Source organism: Enhydra lutris, unplaced genomic scaffold, assembly GCF_002288905.1.
Source record: "Enhydra lutris kenyoni isolate GAN:26980312 unplaced genomic scaffold, ASM228890v2 scaffoldscaffold40, whole genome shotgun sequence".
In the NCBI taxonomy this organism is placed as follows: domain Eukaryota; kingdom Metazoa; phylum Chordata; class Mammalia; order Carnivora; family Mustelidae; genus Enhydra; species Enhydra lutris.
In genome coordinates, this window is record NW_019154124.1 from 5,891,905 (window position 1) to 5,910,981 (window position 19,077).

Sequence of the window (19,077 nt, forward strand, 5' to 3'; positions counted from 1 at the left end):
CTACTTACAAGTTGGGTCACAGACATCAAGTAGACACAGTAGTGCCTGGCAATCCCTTGTCAGTCTTGGCCTAACTTCTCTTCCCTCAGACCTCCAACCATCTCTCTTTCCTTCTCACTTTCTTTCTTACTTTTTTTTAAATTAAGATTTATTTCTTTTTTTTTTAAAGAATTTATTTATTTGACAGAGAGAGAGAGATCACAAGTAGGCAGAGCAGCAGGCAGAGATAGAGGGGGAAACAGGCTCCCTGCTGACCAGAGAGCCCGATGTGGGGCTCGATCTCAGGACCCTGAGATCATGACCTGACCCAAAGGCAGAGGCTTAACCCCCTGAGCCACCCAGGCGCCCCAACATTTATTTCTTCATTTGAGAGAGAGAGCAGTGGGGAGGAGCAGAGGGAGAGGGAGAGAGAATTTGAAGCAGACTCCCTGCCGAGTGCCCCTGAGATCATGACCTGAGTAGAAATCAAGAGTCCAATGCTTAACCGACTGAGCCACCCAGGCGCCCCTACTTCTCACTTCCAATACAATTCACAAAAGAGAAACAACTCATCTTTCCAGCACCACGTCCACCAGCCTAAGTGCATTTGTGTCCACATACTCTGCCTTCCCACTGTCGACAGAGAAGAGCTGTCCTTGTCCTCCCCAAGGTCAGGTCCTGCTGGCACACAAGAGCCAGTGTCTCCTAGGTAACTTTTAAAGCACTCATGTAATTGCCCAGCTTCATAAAGTAGGAAGAATTTTGAGGTGCTAGGAGGAGAAATGAGGGGTTGACAAATGACCTTCAGAGTAATAGGTGTAAATGAGGAATCCTGTCGAGGATAGCCAAAGGACTTTTGAGAATAAGGATAAGAATGTCTAATATTTTGGAAATATTTTATTTCCGGGGCCTCTGGGTGGCTAAGTCGGTTAAGCCTCTGACTTTGGCTCAAGGCATGATCTTGGGGTCCTGGGATGGAACCCTGCGTTGGGCACCATGCTCAGCTGGGAGTCAGCTTCTCCCTCTCCCTCTGCCCCTCCCCCAGAACCTGCACTTTCTTTCTCTCTCAAATAAAAAAATATTAAAAAAAAGAAATATCTTGTTTCTTCTGCTGTGTTTCAATGTAAACACCTTTTCTGTTGCTCCCAACCCTTTAGAGAAGGCCGTCCCATGTGCATACAGCAACGCATGCCCACACCCACACAAACCGAATGAACACTGTCCAGGCCCCGCCCCTGGAAATGCTATTTCAGGAGGTTCAAAGTGAGGCCCTGACATCAGTGCTTTAAACCCTCTCCAGGCCACTGTGCCAAGTGGCCAGGTTTGGCCCCACCAATTGTAGATGACACAACATCACAATCTATCCCATTGACATCTGGGCAAATTGATGTTGGGGAACATAACATCAATGGCAAAACTGGGTTTTTGCAACAGGGAAAAAAAGAAAATCTGACTCTTATTAGGCCTCCCTCAGATCTACTTATCTTTTTCTCTTTAAGTGACTCAATGAAGGAAGATACAACCTTTCTGAAATAGGACATTAGAAGACCAAGGAGGTGTACAGAGGAAATGAATAACAATACATTTTAAAGCAGGCTTACTCTCCTATACTATAAAAACCAGAGAGGAAGCATGATCTACAGAACAGTCATGAGCTCCAACCCAAAGATATCATTCATTCATCAAATACCGAGTGCCAACTAAGAGACAGGGACTGAGCTAGGTCCTTAGAGCTCAGGGTGTGGTAAGACCTCAGGAGTCACAGTCTAGAAGAGACCAATAACTACCATCAGTGGGAGGAAAAATGTGAAATTACCTAGGTGGTAAGTATAGACCCAGTCCATAGGAGATTAGAGAAGCAGGAGACAAAACCAGGCTTTTGAAAGATACAATGATCAGGGTGTAGGGAGAATGGAAGGCGAGTGAGGGGGGAAATAGCATTTCTTATAAGAGTGAATGGAACTGTAGGCATGGACACCATGGCTTAAAGCAGCATGCATGGTGTGTTGCCTGAAATATGGGTGGTTCTACAACACTGTCGTGTAACCTTCTGGAAGAGTTGGGGCAGGTGGAAGGCAGAGAGGTCACCTTGCCCTGTGGTCAGACTCCACTCACATACATCAGCCCATCGTTCTTGGGTATTATGATGAGTTCCTAGACTGGCCATAAAAAGTTTGCTGAGAGATGGGCAACCAGCCTTGCTAGTCTAAAACAGAAGACATAACAGGGTGCCTGGGTGGCTCAGTGGGTTAACCTCTGCCTTCGGCTCAGGTCATTGTCTCAGGGTCCTGGGATCAAGCCCTGCATCGGGCTCTCTGCTCAGCAGGGAGCCTGCTTCCCCCTCTCTCTCTGCCTGCCTCTCTGCCTGCTTGTGATCTCTGTCAAATAAATAAAATCTTAAAAAGAAATAAAAAGAAATACAAGACATGCAATCTCTATTTGTCCGATGCTGCTGCAAAATCCTCTTTCTCCAGACTAATCTGCTCATATCTTCCTTATTGGTACTTGCCTGGATTTATGGTTAGGCTTCCTTTTTATTCTATACTCTGGAATTTTTAACCTCCTGGGACATAGGCACTTGTTTTTGTGTGTTGTGTTTGTGGTTGATCACACAACCCTGAGTTCGCTGTGGTGTAATTGCAGTTTGGTGAGGAACTAACTTTTCACCCCGCAGGGATTACATCAAGCAATGTCAGTAATCCCACACATCCCTATGGTTCCCACACAAACACCTGTTAGCTCAGCTAGCCGCCATCTCCTCTGCTCTTACCTTCCTTCAGGTGAGAACACTGGCTGTAGTTGTCGTGCACTGAATTTTTATTATAAGGTCTATAGTTCAAATATACAGACAAATACAAAGAATCATGTAACCAACTCCCATTCACTTACTGCAAGGCTTAATCAGGTCTAATCATTTTTCTCTATTTGCACCAGTTTTTACAAACTAAAACATTGTAGATATTGTAAGTTAAAGCTCTGTCTCCTCTCGGTCTGATTCGCCTTCTTTCTGAAGGAACCACCACCCTGATCCTAGTGTTTCTCATTATCATTCATGGTTTTATACATTTACTACATATATGTGTCCATAAAGAACATATAGCATTGCTTTATACATTTTTAAGCTTTGTTTAAATTACTGCTTCAAATCCTTGAAGTATCCATCTGAGCCTTGCATTTTTATTGAAAATTGAGTTTTTGAGATTTACTGATGATGACACAAATAGATTTAGGTTGCTTTTTAAAACTACTTTATAGGGGCACCTGTGTGGCTCAGTCGTTAAGTGTCTGCTTTTGGCTCAGGTCATGATCCCAGGGTCCTGGGATCCAGCTGTGCATCAGGCTCACTGCTCAGTGGGAAGCCTACTTCTTCTGTTTCTTCCCTGCTTGTGTTCCCTCTCTCGCTGTCTCTCTGTCAAATAAATAACATCTTTAAATAAAAAAAACTACTTTATAGCATGCAATATATCACTCTATCAAAATTTATTTTTTATTGTGTACAGGTAGACATTTGAGGGTTTTTCCCCCAATTTTGCAATGTAATAAAGCCATAGTGAACATCTTTGCACACATTTTCATGTGCACAAATGTACTAGGCTTTTATTCCTTGATCATTTACTTATATTAATAGCATTTACTATGCAGCATGTGTATTATAATATTGCACTGACATTTTCAACTTTTGACTTTTCACTGGTCATCAGGAATTTTCCTCCTGGAGATGTTCTGAACCGTGGAATAATTTAAGGAGTAATCAAATGTGAGTACGGCATTGGAGAGGAGGATAATATACGTTCAAGAAACTTGGGGTCCGTTTAAGGACAGATCTTGCCCCTTTTCCTGATTCCTTGACATGTAAATGGTCAGTGTCAGCCCGAATCACTATTCCCTCATATGGACTGAAAGCCAGCTGCCTGCAGAATTTAGCCACTGAATTTAATGCGAGCTGTTGTTAAAAGCACGCACATTACCACTTATTGCCCTGGGAGGAAAGAAGTCACAAGTGGGGTTTTTTTTAATTGATTTTAACTTCATTTGATTTATTAGTGGTGGCTAGCTACTGAGCTGTATGACAGGTGCTCTGGGACGTCCAGGGATGAAGAAGTCCTCCAAGAGACTCACAGTTCCCCAAAGAAGAGATGCTTAGGAACAGTCCTCTGTCAGATTTTGGCGTCTGAAGTAGGCTCTTTATTTTCTCCTTTAGTGACACTCAGGAAATGCTTGTCTCCTGCTGTTGACACATCATCTCCCAGTACTATGGATCATGCTGAAGAAAATGAAATCCTCGCAGCAAGCCAGAGGTACTATGTGGAAAGGCCTATCTTTAGTCACCCCATCCTCCAGGAAAGACTGCACAAGAAGGACAAGATTTCGGATTCCATCGGGGATAAGTTGAAACAGGCATTCACGTATGTTGTGTTTTAACCAACTTCTTTATTCCATCATTCAGTTATGACAGAAGCGAGGTCAAATATATCAAGAAAATCTGGTGCGGTGGGGAAAAAAATGGTGAGCACTTAGGATTTGCAGATTGTCCACATGGTAACTGAGGGATGGGTACTTGATTAAACCCCGGCTTCATTATATATTTTACCCTATTTATTAAATTCTGATTACACTTGCCTCCATTTAACAGTTTATCTAAACATCTTGCTTTCCCGAACTCCACCACCTTCGAAATACCCATCTCTTCCCTTCGTCTTTCAGGAATGTTCCAACCACTCTGTCTTTTTTTCCACCCTGACTTCTACCCCATTTGGCACCACCCTAAATTTAAGTCCCAATGCAGGCTGTCAGGGACACTCAGTGTCCTAGGACTCTTCACTTTGGAGACGTTTACACGGCCATGTTGCAGGCCTGGGAATGGTAATACGTGTGTGCCTGACATGTGTCTCTCGAGAGCTCCCGGGATTAGGTTTGACTGCTGCCTCTGGACCCTTGGGACCACATGTCCATGCTCTGTGTTCACCTAGCTTCATAGGAACCCTCTGCTCTAGGTGTGATCATCAGGAGAGTTTTTAAAGGTATTCACCGGAGTAAGACTGAGTTTTAATCCTAGTCCCAACCACCTGCCAACCATGTGCTTTCGATCCTGCTCTATAAAATGGGGACAGTCATGGCACTTACATCATAGAGTTACTGGGGGTTAAAATCTTTTAATATATACAAAGTCCAAGGCATGTCGCAAGCAGTACAGAAGTGTAGCTATTATTAATATCTTAATTTTCTAAACAAGGAGACACATGTAATCTAATTTGTTTCACTCAGATTCATGGCTGTTGCCACAGTTGGCCCAGATCTGCTTCCAATATCTTCCTTCAGCTGATGATCAGATACTTTTGTAAAGACATGATATAAAGTACCATGCATACTGCAAGAATGCATTGTCTTTTGAATGGAACAAATTGCTTCCTTGTCACCCAGAGAACTTGGGGCTATCCTGGTGGTGATGGAACCCATCTGTCCATCTCTTATTCAGTGATGTCTCTGATGGCTGGCATAAACTGGCAAAAGGACTGGCCAGGGCCCAGAACATAGTCTACATATCAAAATCAATTGAACTACATGGGGATTAAATACAAGGCCTGGGTTTTATTAGCATTACGTTGCACCTAATCAAGACAACCAGACACAGAATCCGCTACTGGACACCAGTGACAAATGGTGTCTTGGTTATTGTTTTGTTTTTTTTTTTTTTAAGATTTTATTTATTTTTATTAGAGAGGGAGGGAGAGAGAGCGTGAGAGGGCTGAAGGTCAAAGGGAGAAGCAGACTCCCTGTGGAGCTGGGAGCCTGAGGCGAGATGCGATCCTAGGACTCTGGGATCATGACCTGAGCCAAAGGCAGTCGCTTAACCAACTGAGTTACCCAGGCGACCCAACAAATGGTGTTTTGAGTTTACCTAATCAAAGACCCTAAAGCATTGAATACATATCCATAAAGCTCAAGTACTTGTATAAATTTCCTTCATTTTATAAGGACAGAGAAGACTAAATGGACCTGCTGGTCAGTGGTTCCACATTCACAAACTTACTAAATCAGTAAGTAATTCCCCCACTTTGTTTATATACCCACATAGAAAGTATATTAGGATTTCATCTGCTAAAATAGTAGCTTCCAGTATATCTCATTTATTTTGAAGCTAAATTTTTCTTATCTTTCATGGTAAGTTGTAGAGCATCATTATGGAGCCAGTTCAGATGTTGCCATTTAAAAAAAAAAAAGGTTAGGGCACCTGGGTGGCTCAGTGGGTTAAAGCCTCTGCCTTCGGCTCAGGTCATGGTCTCAGGGTCCTGGGATCGAGCCCCGCATCGGGCTCTCTGCTCAGCGGGGAGCCTGCTTCCTCCTCTCTCTCTGCCTGCTTCTCTGTGATCTCCGTCTGTCAAATAAATAAATAAAATCTTTAAAAAAAAATAAATTAAAAAATTTTAAAAAAGGTTACATGCAGATCTTCTTGTTTCTGATCTCTGTAGAGTGGAGAGGTCATTCTTAGCACAGAATGTGAATTTTTCCTTATTGCTCCAGGATACAGGGAAGGGAAAATGCCTTGGTGTGAATTCTATAGAAGTGTTCCTCATTTTATCTCTGGGGTTTTGTTTTGTTTTGTTTTGTTCTTTGTCCTCCCAGATGTACTCCTAAGAAGATACGAAATATCATTTATATGTTCCTGCCCATAACAAAATGGTTACCAGCATACAAGTTCAAAGAGTATGTGTTGGGTGACTTGGTCTCAGGCATAAGCACAGGGGTCCTTCAGCTTCCTCAAGGTTAGTAGGTCTATTTATTTCTTTGTGTTGTTTCCCTTGCCACCATCTCTTCAAGAAATTGTTGACCTTTTTTCCTGTTTTCTTTGACCATGGTTGCAAATTCATAGTTTTTATCATATCATACTAGTAACTTTTTCCGGTCTAAAGGAATGCTTCAGAAACATTTGACCCTTAAAAAGCCCAGAGACAGTAGTAGTAGACTATGATGATTTTAGTTTGCAGATCACTATATTTCTAGGAACTGGCTGGGCGTGGCCTAACTTCTTGCTAAGTTAATCAGTCACTTAATGAATGTGTTGTTGGAGTTGTCATTGTTAAGGTTCTTGACTTTTAAGTCCATACTCTAATTACAATGGACAAGGATATGTTGAATTCCTTTACATATGTGTGATTTTATGTGTGATATAAGAATTTAAGAAAATGCTCATTCATTTATTCATCTGTTCATACGTGTTTATCAAGCATCTGCCCAGCCCTCCATATCCTTATGGAATTAACTATCCAATCAAGCAGAAAGGTATGATGCAAATAAAAGCACATTTAACTGTATTTAACTACATTTAACTACAAACAATGTCAAACACAATGAAGGAAAACACAGAGTACCAGAAGATAATAATAGGGGAACAGAACTTAAGTAGGTAAGTCACAGAAACTTCTGAGAGATTTGAGCTGAGCCCTGAAGGATGAGCGGGGGCAGGTAAGGAATGAGAGGAAGCACAATTGCAGCTGAGGGCATAGCATGTGTGAAGACACTTAGCAGGAAAAGAGTTGAGTATTTGAAGACTTAGTTTGAAAAATTCACAGAGAAGCAACTTGCCACGCGGGTTAGGGGCCAGTGGCTAGCAAGGTGGGCAGTGCTAGGTCTACAGAACCTTGTTGGCCACTTTTTGGATTCCACTCTAAGTGCACTGAAAGCTATCACCATGCTTTCACTCGGGGTTTCTTTTTGGATTCCACTCTGAGTGCACTGAAAGCTATCACCATGCTTTCACTCAGGGTTTCTTTCATTCTAAGAGGTCGCCAGGACTGCTGTTGGGAAGTGGGGTGGGGATTGACTTGCCTGGTGGGAGGGCTACCAGAATGCAAGCGGGGAGACCAATCAGAGGTGACAGGACTCAGTATAGGGAAAAGGTAAGATAAAAAGATAAAAAGATAATGGCTTGAACAGCCTCTAGATCAGTAGGGCAAGAATCTGTTCCATTCTCCAGTTTCCCAAAAATTAATTACAAAATGATCAATTTGTTTAAAAAAATCACTTTCCCTCATGATCAGTTAACTACATTTTTAATTTTCCAAGTGACTGATTTACCAGATCTTTTAAACAAAAGCCTTATACCAGATTTAGGATGGTTTTTCCCATCCATTTTGGCACCAACACCCCAAGGGCACAGAAAAGATGGGGAACAGAGAGGAGGACACCCAGAGGCTCAGCCTCTGAAATAGGAAACAAGGGAAACCGTCAATGAGTCTAGTGGAACAGAAAAAGCAGCAGGGAGTGACTGCAGTGAACCTGTGTAAACTAGTACTTCAGCGAAATCCGCAGGGTCATGCCTAACTGGGTTAAAATGCCATTCTGCAGATTTATGTTTGACCTGTTAGCCATCTTCCATCTTGAACTAGGGTGGTGGTGTTAGAAATGGAAAGAGTTATAAAGATGCACACTATATTTTATGGTGAAATCAGCCATATTGGCTGTTGGGTTGATTGAGGGGGGAATGGGGAAGAAAGGCATGTCGAGACCTGCTTTAAGGTTTCTGGGCTAATGAGTTGGACATGGGGACACCGAGGAGGGAAGATGGTCAAGAATGACTCTCGGATTTCTGGTTCTCACCTCTGAGGTTTGGAGGTGTCAGTGGCAGACATAATAAAAACTACAGGAGGAATGGCTTTGAAGGGTAAGTTTGAACATGTTAAATTTGAAATTCTTGTGAAATAGACAAATGGAGATTTCATGTTTATATTTAAAATATGATGGGCTAAAGAGAGCTGTGGGCTAGAGATGTCAGTGTGGAGATCTTTGACATACAGGGAACATTTAAGCAATGGAAGGCCACCCAGGAAAAGAATGTGGAGCGAAAGAGAGCCAGGATCAAGCTTTGCCCAACATTAAAGACCAATTAAAGAAGGAGTAACTAGCAGAAGAGACCAAAAAAGAAGCATCTGGAAAGGGGGAAGGAGAACCAGGAGACTGTGGTATTACAGAAAGGAGGAAGGAATGATCCAGTAGGTTGAACACTAACAGGTGTAAGTCACCCCACAATCAAATTCATATGGAAAAGGCATTTTTCTGCCCATCACTAGTCAATGAAGATAGATTAAATAGGAAAAACAAAATGTAACAAAGACAGAGATCCAAGAGATAGTAAGTTGATTTCTTGTGGTTGGTAAATTATTAGTAAAAAGACTTTTTTAAGCATTGAATTAATAGATTCATGAATTTAGTTGAATTCTCTCTCTAATTCATTTAAAATCCCTATAAAATGATGGTAAAAGAGAAGAAAATGGTGTAAACTAGCAAGGACAAAGAAAATGGGAGAGCAGACTCCCTGGAGTAGGAAAAAAAAAAAATGGCAAGTGAAGGACGAGTGACATCTGAATTATCAGTGTGGGGGAAGCTGGTATTTGAGTGTCTGCCTTGTGGGAACATTGGGAAATTGGCAGCTTCAAGGATTGTCAAAGGTGAGAGGCAGATGGCTAGAAGCGAGAGGATTGGTTGAAACTCCGTATAATAAGTAGCAAGTACATGGACACCCAAGTCCCCACTGACACCATTCAGTGGATGGCAGTGAAAACAGTGAAAGATGTCAGGAGCAATGAAGTCTGCATGTTGACCTGTGCACTAACAAGGGCTCTTCCTTGCCCTGCGCATCTCCAAAGAGCCTGCAAGAACTTACAGCCCAAGGCAAACGACGGCCCACCCCCAGAGAAAAAACACCAAAGTGACAACTGGGGGTTCCCCAACCAAGATGCTGACTGGTCCCCCAGTTGCCATATAGTAGAGTTCATCAGTAAATAAAGGGGCTGATGCACACGAACCTTCAAGGAAGAAAAAAAAAACAGAAAGAAGGACCTCGTTGGGCATATAAATAATGGAGAGGGCAAAATAAAATCTATTTGCTCTGTAATATTCTCAGCAGGTTATGAAAACATACTGAATCCATGAGATAAGAACAGGATGTGATTTTAAAGACTTTATTTATTTGGAGAGAGCGTGTGAACAGGAGAGGGGGCAGATACAGAGGAGCCAACTGAGCCACCCAGGCGCCCTGGGATCCAATTTTAAAAGGAGCCTTCAGAGAACAAGAAAGAGCTCATAGAAATTAAAAATATGATAGTTGGAACAAAACACTCCATCATAGGGTTGGAAGATAGAGGAAATCTGGAAATGGAAGAAATAGGTGAGTACGTGAGCAGTAAGAAAGGTGAGACGGGGACACCAGAGGATTAGTCCTGGTGTTCCGTTATGTATCTACTTGCACTTCCAGAAAGGAGTTAAACTAAAGGGAAGAGACTATCAAAGAATATTTTCAGAATTGAAATACATGAGTTTTCAGACTGCAAGAAGCGACTTCCAGCAGAAGAAATAAAAAAGAGGCACACCATAATAAAATATCAGAATGCCAGGGATAAAGAGAAGATCTCAAAACCTCTTAGGGAAATAAAAGTCACATAATTATGATATAACTAAGTGGAAGCTGAGAAAATAGGACTCAGTAGCTATTTAATATCTGAAACTGATAAACAGAATAATAATGCCAACACATTATTTAGAGCAGGGTTTCTCAGCCCTGCACCCTGCCGGGACAGCCCCCATTCTCAGACAGTCATGATAATAAAAAATGTCTCCTGACATTGCCAGATGTCCCTGGGGCGGGGTTAGGGGGAAAAAATCCTCTCGGTTGAGAACTGTTGATTTAGAGAAATGAGATAAATGGTAGAAAAACAGCTGAACAAGTTGGAAGTAAGTGCCTTTGGGGAGCAGAACCTGGGGGTAAGGCAGGAGAGAGCTCACTTTTTCTTTGGAGCTTTTTTTAAAGTACTGTTTGGCTTTTTAAACTATGGGCATGCATTGATTCCTTTTAAATAAAAATTTTAAAATAGAAATTTAAAAGAAAACCATGAAAATGACCCTATTATTATATATGGACTAGGGATGCTTCCCCACTGTTCTGGGACTAAAATTTTTTTCTTCACAACATGACAACGCATTAAGTGAATTTTCTAGTTGTCCCAGATATTGGGCTGAGCCCCCTGAGCCGAGAACAAGGGTGTTTATTGTCTCCACATTCTGAAGAGGATGCCAGACCATCTATGCAAAACTATGAGTGAGTGACACCAAGCCATGTCTTTAGTGCATCACTTCAACCGGATGTATTTGGGGACCAGGGAGATGACAGTAAATTTGGAGTGAGAATTTTCTAGAGAGAGGTGAAAGCACTGTACATGTCCCCTCCACTTAAAGTCAAGGTAGAAGTGACTCCAAGAGAACCATTCAGAGGGCTAGACACATGTCCTCTGGAGTTTTGGGGAATTGTTTTGCTGCCTAATTCTTGCAAGAAAAAAAAATTCACAAAGGGGTGTAAACTGCCCGCCCACACAGGCAGAATGGAAAGCCCTCCAGTGGGCGTGGCCTGCACTTCCGAAAGTTTCTCAGGGTAAAAGGTGCCAAGCTTTCCGGTCGGATAAGTGAGTGCTCTGGAAGGTAACAAGGCTCGGCTCATTTGAAAGGTACCTGCCCAAGAGGACTGCCTACAGAGGAGAGGAATGTACGTCCATGGAGGGAGCCTGGAAGAGGTGTAGGAACTGGAAACTGGGAGTTCCTTATTGAATAGGGATCCCCAACAAGCCCACAAAAACACCCCGTTAGAGAAACAGCTGGCATTTTGCCTTCAACAAAGATTGTAGCTATACCAGTCAAGTAAGACTTTCTGCCCTCATTTAGGTTGGAAAAGAATAAAACAGAAAAAAGTCCACCCTTTGCCGGAGATGACAGGGAGAATGGTCTCAGCCTGAGTGTAGGATTGGGATGCAAGGGTGGGCAGGTTAAGACCCACCTGTTTAATTTAACTTGGCTCTCACCGAGTCCCCTAAAGCACCAAGAGCTGAGCACATAGAACCCTCCACTTTCTAACGATCTCTCCACTTCTGCTGGTTTCCATCCCACAGGGTTAGCCTTTGCAATGCTGGCTGCTGTGCCTCCCGTGTTTGGCCTGTACTCTTCATTTTATCCTGTTATCATGTATTGTTTTTTTGGAACCTCCAGACACGTATCCATAGGTAAAAGCTTAGAGCTGACTTTTTAGTGCCATTCCGTTTGGATTTCCGAACTTTGCAGTGTGCCAAAGAGATCGCATGTCTGTTACCAGAACATCCGCTTCCTTGAAACTTTTGTTACCGGACACCCACTAGGGGCTTTATAAAAATAGACTCCCCCCAGATTTCCAGAATGAATAGCTTTCTTATAATCTTGGCATAACGGGGGAAAAAAAAAAGACAATTTTCTTGTGTAAAAAGAGCAATTGTTGAAATCTGGGAAAGAAGTACTTTAGTTCATAACATGGTTTGTTTGTATCTGGTTTTTCTTTTATTAGTGTTACTGCATGTTCCTCGATACTATGCATGTGTCGCATTTTCATCCTGTTTGAGGCTCTGAATTATACATGACTTTTTCCCGGTGTATTTAGGGTGAGACTTACATGGACTTCATTACAGCCTTGGTGCCGCACGAGGCTACCACCAACACACACGCACACGGTTTCCGATGTCTGGTGCTGGGTAACACATACCCCCCAAACGTTGCAGCTTCAGATATTTGCTTGATTACCTCGCACAGTTCCTGTGGGTCAGGATTTGGGAAGCGCTCAACTTGCGCCATTCTCGCTCAGGCTCTGTCAGGTAGTTGAGAGAGGGGAGCTGGAGCAGCTACTCTCTCTCTCTCCCCTCCTCCCCCTCCATCCTTCTCTCCACTGGGGCCTAATTGAGCTTGCTCACACTCGGCTGCAGCACACGCAAGTGTCGCATCTGTCCGATGGAAGCCCCCTCACCTTCTGTCACGTAGTCTCAGAAGCCACGCAGTATCACTTTTGCTGCATTCTTTGGGTGACTAGCATGTCACAAGCTCACCCAGATTCAAGGAGGGAGGAATCAGACTACCTCTTCATGGGCGGATGTCCAGGTTCTAGAAGAGTCCATGGGATGGAAGTATTATCGTGGCCATTTTTAGAGAGTACAATCTGTACATACACAGCTCACACATAACCCGGGGGCAGAAGGCTGACGGAGAGCAGGGCAATTTTATCAGCCTCACCTGTGTCTCCTTGAAAACCGGCAACAACCACGGGAGATTCGCTGGAAATGATTGCCTCAGCTAATGCTTCATTATTTCAGGTCCATTTGCTGTGATTAGCCTGATGATTGGCGGCGTGGCTGTCCGATTAGTACCAGATGATATCGTCATCCCAGGAGGAGTAAATGCAACCAACGGCACGGAAGCAAGAGACGCCTTGAGGGTGAAAGTCGCCATGTCTGTGACCTTACTTTCAGGAATCATCCAGGTAATATTCACAGATGGAGAAGTGAACTCTCATTTGTCCATTTCATAAATCTCTCTTGAGCCTTCGTGGCTGGTCTACATGGTGGGCAGGGTCCAGCAGGCAGAGGTCCAGAGCTCAGGGTTCAGTGCACCCAGGAACACCAGTCCTGCTGCACACCTTCCTGAAGTGCATATTTATTAGGAGCTAGGAAGCCTCAGTTGGGCCCTTTAGAGATTCCAAAAGCAGGAAAAGTTTAAAACAGGATTGATTAGTAATGGGAAGAAGGCCTCTCTTACCCACTTGGAAGGAAGGGGAGGTGACATTGATTCAGCGTGCCCCCAGTTCTGAGGAGCAGGGAAAGTACAAGTGTGCCCCGTGCTCCATGAGGCTCCAAGCGGCCCCCAAACTTCCACTGTTTTCTCTAACCCGTGTTTCACCTGTGACCTGCTTAACTGCCGTAGAGGCAAGACTGTAGTGTTAGAAAGCGGTCCGGAAAGAACTTTTGTGTGTTTTCTGTTGGTTTTCACCTCCTGCTCTATCATGTGACTTCTTTGTTTCTTTGTCATTTAAAAAAAAAAAAAAAAAGTTTTGCCTAGGTGTCTGTAGGTTCGGATTTGTGGCCATATATCTCACCGAGCCCCTGGTCCGGGGCTTTACCACCGCAGCAGCTGTGCACGTCTTCACCTCCATGTTGAAGTACTTGTTTGGAGTGAAAACAAAGCGGTACAGTGGGATCTTTTCAGTGGTGTATGTAAGTAAGCTGCTTCCTGACCTCCCGGTACTCATTTTGCCTTCTTATTTTCCCCTCTTCTCTTCTGTACCTCTGTCACCTTCAAGGCTCACTTTTCCAAAAATTAAAATGGAAAAGATCTCATTATTCTAAGACTTTTCTGAGAACCCTCCAAGGGGAATTGAACCTTAAAGTCCTGTTTTATTAATAGGCGATACCTCACAAGGAATTTTGTATCAGACCTTTATTTGGTGACCTCACCTTCACCCTAATTAGCTGAAGAGACTGCTTTTTCTTTAGACCAAATTATGTTCTCTTTGGGAACTAACATAATTTAAAGGCATCACAGGAGAACACATCTGTTTCTAAAACTTTTCACTCAAGCAGGCCCCCAAAAATAAAAAAGTAAATCTAGGGGCGCCTGGGTGGCTCAGTGGGTTAAAGCCTCTGCTTTCAGCTCAGGTCATGATCCCAGGGTCCTGGGATCGAGCCCCACATCGGGCTCTCTGCTCAGCCGGGAGCCTGCTTCCCTTCCTCTCTCTCTGCCTGCCTCTCTGCCTACCTGTGATCTCTCTCTGTCAGATAAATAAATAAAATCTTGGAAAAAAAAAAGTAAATCTATAAAAGATTTAACCTACACAGTTATCCTTTGAATCTAATAAAGTCTATGTCGACCCTTGCACCCGAATCAGAGAAAATATAAATTATTTGCAGGCACATAGGGAACAATAATAAGAACTGATGATGTTAAAACTGATCACAGATTCTAAAAATTCCTTATTTTCTCACACAGTGTAGTAGAATTAACAACTGATAACTAAATATAGCTTTAAAACCCCCATACATGTGGAAAACAAAAAACCTAATTCTAAATATTCCACAGATAAAGAAGAAGTTATGAAATAATTAAAATCAAATGACCGTCAAATGCTTCATATCAAAAGTTCTGAGATGCTGCTAAAGCTAGTGTTGGGCAGAAGAACCGATGGCCTTTGCAGGTGTTTGTGTGCCATTCACCACGCTGGGCACAGTGAGTGAGCAGATACGGCCCTTGCCCTCGTGGACCCCAGGTCCCCTGGGAAGGCAGAAAGTAAACCGTTAATTGGCAAATATGTAATTAATTGCAAACCGTGTTACATGCTATGGAGGAAAGGTACAGGCGGCTGTGAAAGGTGAATGGGCAGACCTTTCGATTAGGGATCTGAGAAAGTCACTATAAGGAAGTGACATTTACATTGAGTCCTTGATGGCTGAGAATGGGATCAAACTGTAGGAACATGCCCTAAATAACTAAATTCTTTGTTTCCCATAGTAGCCAATGACCTGCTTCCTACGCGGAAATTTCTCTCTGTGCCTTGTCACAAAGGAAATAGAACAGATAAGCCCCTGAGTGTGTTCTAGGCATCTACAGGCAAAGGTGTGTAGCCTGGGCTCAGTGTAGCCCATTGTCCCAGGGGCCACATGAGTACTGACCACATTTGGAGTGCTGAGGCTGCAACCCTAGGATAAAAGTAGGAGACTTTCTTTTTTTTTATTTTAAGATTTTATTTGTTTTTGTGATAGGGGGAGAGCACACACAAGTGCGTGAGAATATGAGCAGTGGGGAGGGGCAGAGGGAGAAGAGACTCCCCGCTGAGCAGGGAGCCTGACGTGGGACTCACTTCCAGGACCCTGAGATCATGAGCTGAGCTGAAGGCAGACATTTGACTGATTGAGCCACCCGGGCACCTTGGAGACTTTCTTTTCTAACTCTCAAGGGCTTCACCCAGACTTCAGCATGCTCTTGCCTTTGAAGTGGAGCTGTTCGCTTTTTCACCTGCTACGCATGACTTCTTTCTCCCTCTTTCGCCCCCAAAAAACTTTTCTGTATATTTACCTTTGCATTATTTTGCTGATATCAACTCATAATCGTTCCTCATGCTCGGGACTCAGCTTAAGGGGTACTTTTCTGAATATGATAAAACTACATTGAGCCATTACCAAATCTCAGAACATTGTAATATAAGATTGTTGGATAACAGTTACAACTACAGAGGCACCTGGGTGGCTCTGTCAGTTAAGTGTCTGACTCTTTCTTGATTTCAGGTCAGGTCACGATCTCAGTATCATGAGACCGAGCCCAGCACAGAATCTGCTTGGGATTCTCTGTCTCCCTCTCCCCCTCCACTACTTGCTCATTCGTGCCCTCTCTCTAAAAAAGAAAAAGAAAAAAGAATTAAAACTATAAAGTTGTATGACTGGGTAAAAATGCCTCCTAATCGGTGGGAGAGAGAGATTTCAGTCTGAGAACTTTTCACTAGAAATACACGGTGATGGGATGGCCGGTGTGGATTAGCACACTAGTGTGTCTGTCTGTCCAGGGGCTGTTGCTTGATGTAACCTCCAGTGTTCACTGTGTTACAGAGTACAGTTGCTGTGTTGCAGAATGTTAAAAACCTCAACGTGTGTTCTCTAGGCGTCGGGCTGATGGTTTTTGGTTTGCTGTTGGGTGGCAAGGAGTTTAATGAGAGATTTAAAGAGAAATTGCCGGCACCCATTCCTTTAGAGTTCTTTGCGGTAAGTCAAGTCAACTTTGGCCACAAACACCTGGCTGTCTTGGTGAGGGATTTGGACAGGGGAGGAACAGGGAGTACTACGTTTTTTCTCCCAGTTCTGTCAAGAGAAGGTTAGAATGTGTCAAGGGAAACCTTCACAAATACGCTAAAAGGAAAGTGTGGACAGAGATGATTTTCAAAATCTAGGCAAAGGCCATCCATGAAAATTGTAATATGAATTATCTTTGATGAGATTATGGGAGACTATTCTTCCTCAAAATTTTTATTGTCTAATTATTTTATAACGAGCACCTACAACATTAATAACCGAAAAAAATGAGGCTATTTCCATTTTTAAAAGATCAAGAAATAAGTTCCCAGACTTTCTTGGTTGGTTCCTGGCTCTTCAAAGCCAAAAGAAATACCTAACAGTACTAAGTAGTTAATGCATTAAGTAGTTAATGCATATTTACAACTTAACACATATTAAGATCTTACGATTTAGGAACTATTGTAAAAATAATGCATATGCAATGAACTACTGTATATTCTATTACGTCCTTAAATGACCACAATGGTTTATTAATAACATTACCTTATCATTGGTTTCCTGCAGCTGCTACTACTGTAAGGACTGGTTTGCTGCCCTGGCCAGCCCTCCTCCCCTGGATGACCCACTCAGAAAGTTCAATATCAGTAGTTCTTAAAGATGAAGGAACTTGCTTCTCCTTCTGTTATTTTTCCATCGCATGTCAGTAAGGGCTATACTTTACACACCAACTAAATCTGACCGTCCAGGAAGGCTCATGCACAGCGGCAATCTGTGACCCTGAGTGTAGCTGAGGTAGGAGACCGCTGTGGGGCTGGCCAAGGCCTCGAACCACAGCTGGTGGGGACAGAGGGTCAGCGGAAGGATTGACACGCTGTTGGTACATCCCCCTCACAATACACTCTCCAGCGTCCCTTGTTCCTGCCATCTTAGAAAGGCAGAGGCAACTTCTGGAAGGCTTTATGGCTCTTTCTGTTTGCAGTCAGCCGGCCAGACACCTCAGCAGGGAACAGAACAAAATAAAGAGGAAAGAACGCCAGGCCACAAGGCAGCTGTAGAGTCCATTCTAATTTTGTGGGGGAAGGGCCATCGGGAGCAGTTAGAAATGCTAGAGGCTAACTATAATTCTGTTCTTTAAAACTGCAAGTTGAAAGTGAGAATAAATTGTGGTGGTGGCAGTTGACTTTTCATCTATGAAGGCACATTCAGATTTGTGTCTGTTCTAGGTGGTGATGGGGACTGGCATTTCAGCTGGGTTTAACCTGAAAGAATCGTACAACGTGGATGTCGTCGGGACACTTCCTCTGGGGTAGGAAAACCATTTTAAGTTAACAGTGTGACTTGAATAATCAGTAGATTTACTATTGTTTCTAACTCCTGCTTTAGTATTCTTACAATCAAAATCTCTTTTTCTTTTCCCTACATATCAAATAGCTGAGGCTTTGGGTTTTTTGGGGTTTTAGTGTTGTTGTTGTTGTTGTTGTTTTTATTTTTATTTTTTTTTAAAGATTATTTATTTATTTGACGGAGAGAGAGAGATCACAAGTAGACAGAGAGGCAGGCAGAGAGAGAGGGGGAAAAGCAGGCTCCCCGCTGAGCAGAGAGCCCGATGCGGGGCTCGATCCCAGGACCCCGAGATCATGACCTGAGCCGAAGGCAGAGGCCTAACCCACTGAGCCACCCAGGTGCCCCTAGTGTTGTTGTTTTTTTTAAAGATTTTATTTATTTATTTGACAGAGATCACAAGTAGGCAGGCGGGGGGGCGGGGAGGAATTTTTTTAATTGTAAAAAAAACCCATAACAGAAAATTTACCATTTTAATCATTTTGAAGTATACAGTTCAGTCTGTTAAGTATATTTGCATTTTTGTGAAATGGATCCTGAGAACTTTGTCATCTTGCAGATCTGAAACTCTATACCCATTAAACAAGAATTCTCTATTCTCCTTCCCCACCCTCCCAGCCCCTGGCAACCACCATTCTTTTTCTCTGTATAAATTTAAGTACTCTTGGTACTTTATATAAGTGGAATTCTGTCTTTTTGCGACTGGCTTATTTCATTCAACATAATATCCTTAGACTTCGTCTCTGCTGTAGCAAGTGACAGAATGTGCTTCCTTTCCAAAGTTGAATGAAATGTCACCAATGTCTGTACACCACGTTTTGTGTATCCATTCACCCAACCATGGACCTCTGGGGTGTTTCCACCTCTTAGCTGTTGTGAATATTACTACTGTGAACATGGGTGTGCAAATATGTCCTCAGGACCCTGCCTGCATTCTTTTGGATATATACCCAGAAGTGGGATTGCTGGATCATAGGCTAGTTCGATTTTTAACTCTTTGAGGAACTTCCATACTTTTTTCCAGAGTGGTTACACCGTTTTACAGTTCCACCAACAGTGGTATGTAGTGTTTTCTTTTGTTTCCTGTTGCTTAGCACTTGGTGGTTTTTAAAATCTCTCTTCGGATGGTATAGGAATTAAG

The 19,077-nt window shown here is 42.9% G+C and overlaps 1 protein-coding gene across 3 annotated transcripts in view; it reads left to right on the forward strand.

The window, feature by feature from the left end:
• Nucleotides 1-4,233: 4,233 nt before the first annotated feature.
• The window catches only part of LOC111155272 (solute carrier family 26 member 5), a 29,554-nt gene continuing 14,710 nt past the window's right edge, over nt 4,234-19,077 (forward strand). For all 3 annotated transcript variants that reach the window (XM_022515398.1, XM_022515399.1, XM_022515400.1), the window contains exons 1-7: nt 4,234-4,385; nt 6,604-6,743; nt 11,913-12,023; nt 13,134-13,300; nt 13,866-14,030; nt 16,413-16,565; nt 17,819-17,901. In XM_022515398.1, coding sequence (XP_022371106.1) covers nt 4,234-4,385; nt 6,604-6,743; nt 11,913-12,023; nt 13,134-13,300; nt 13,866-14,030; nt 16,413-16,565; nt 17,819-17,901 — 971 coding nt within the window. The remainder of the gene's footprint in view (nt 4,386-6,603; nt 6,744-11,912; nt 12,024-13,133; nt 13,301-13,865; nt 14,031-16,412; nt 16,566-17,818; nt 17,902-19,077) is intronic.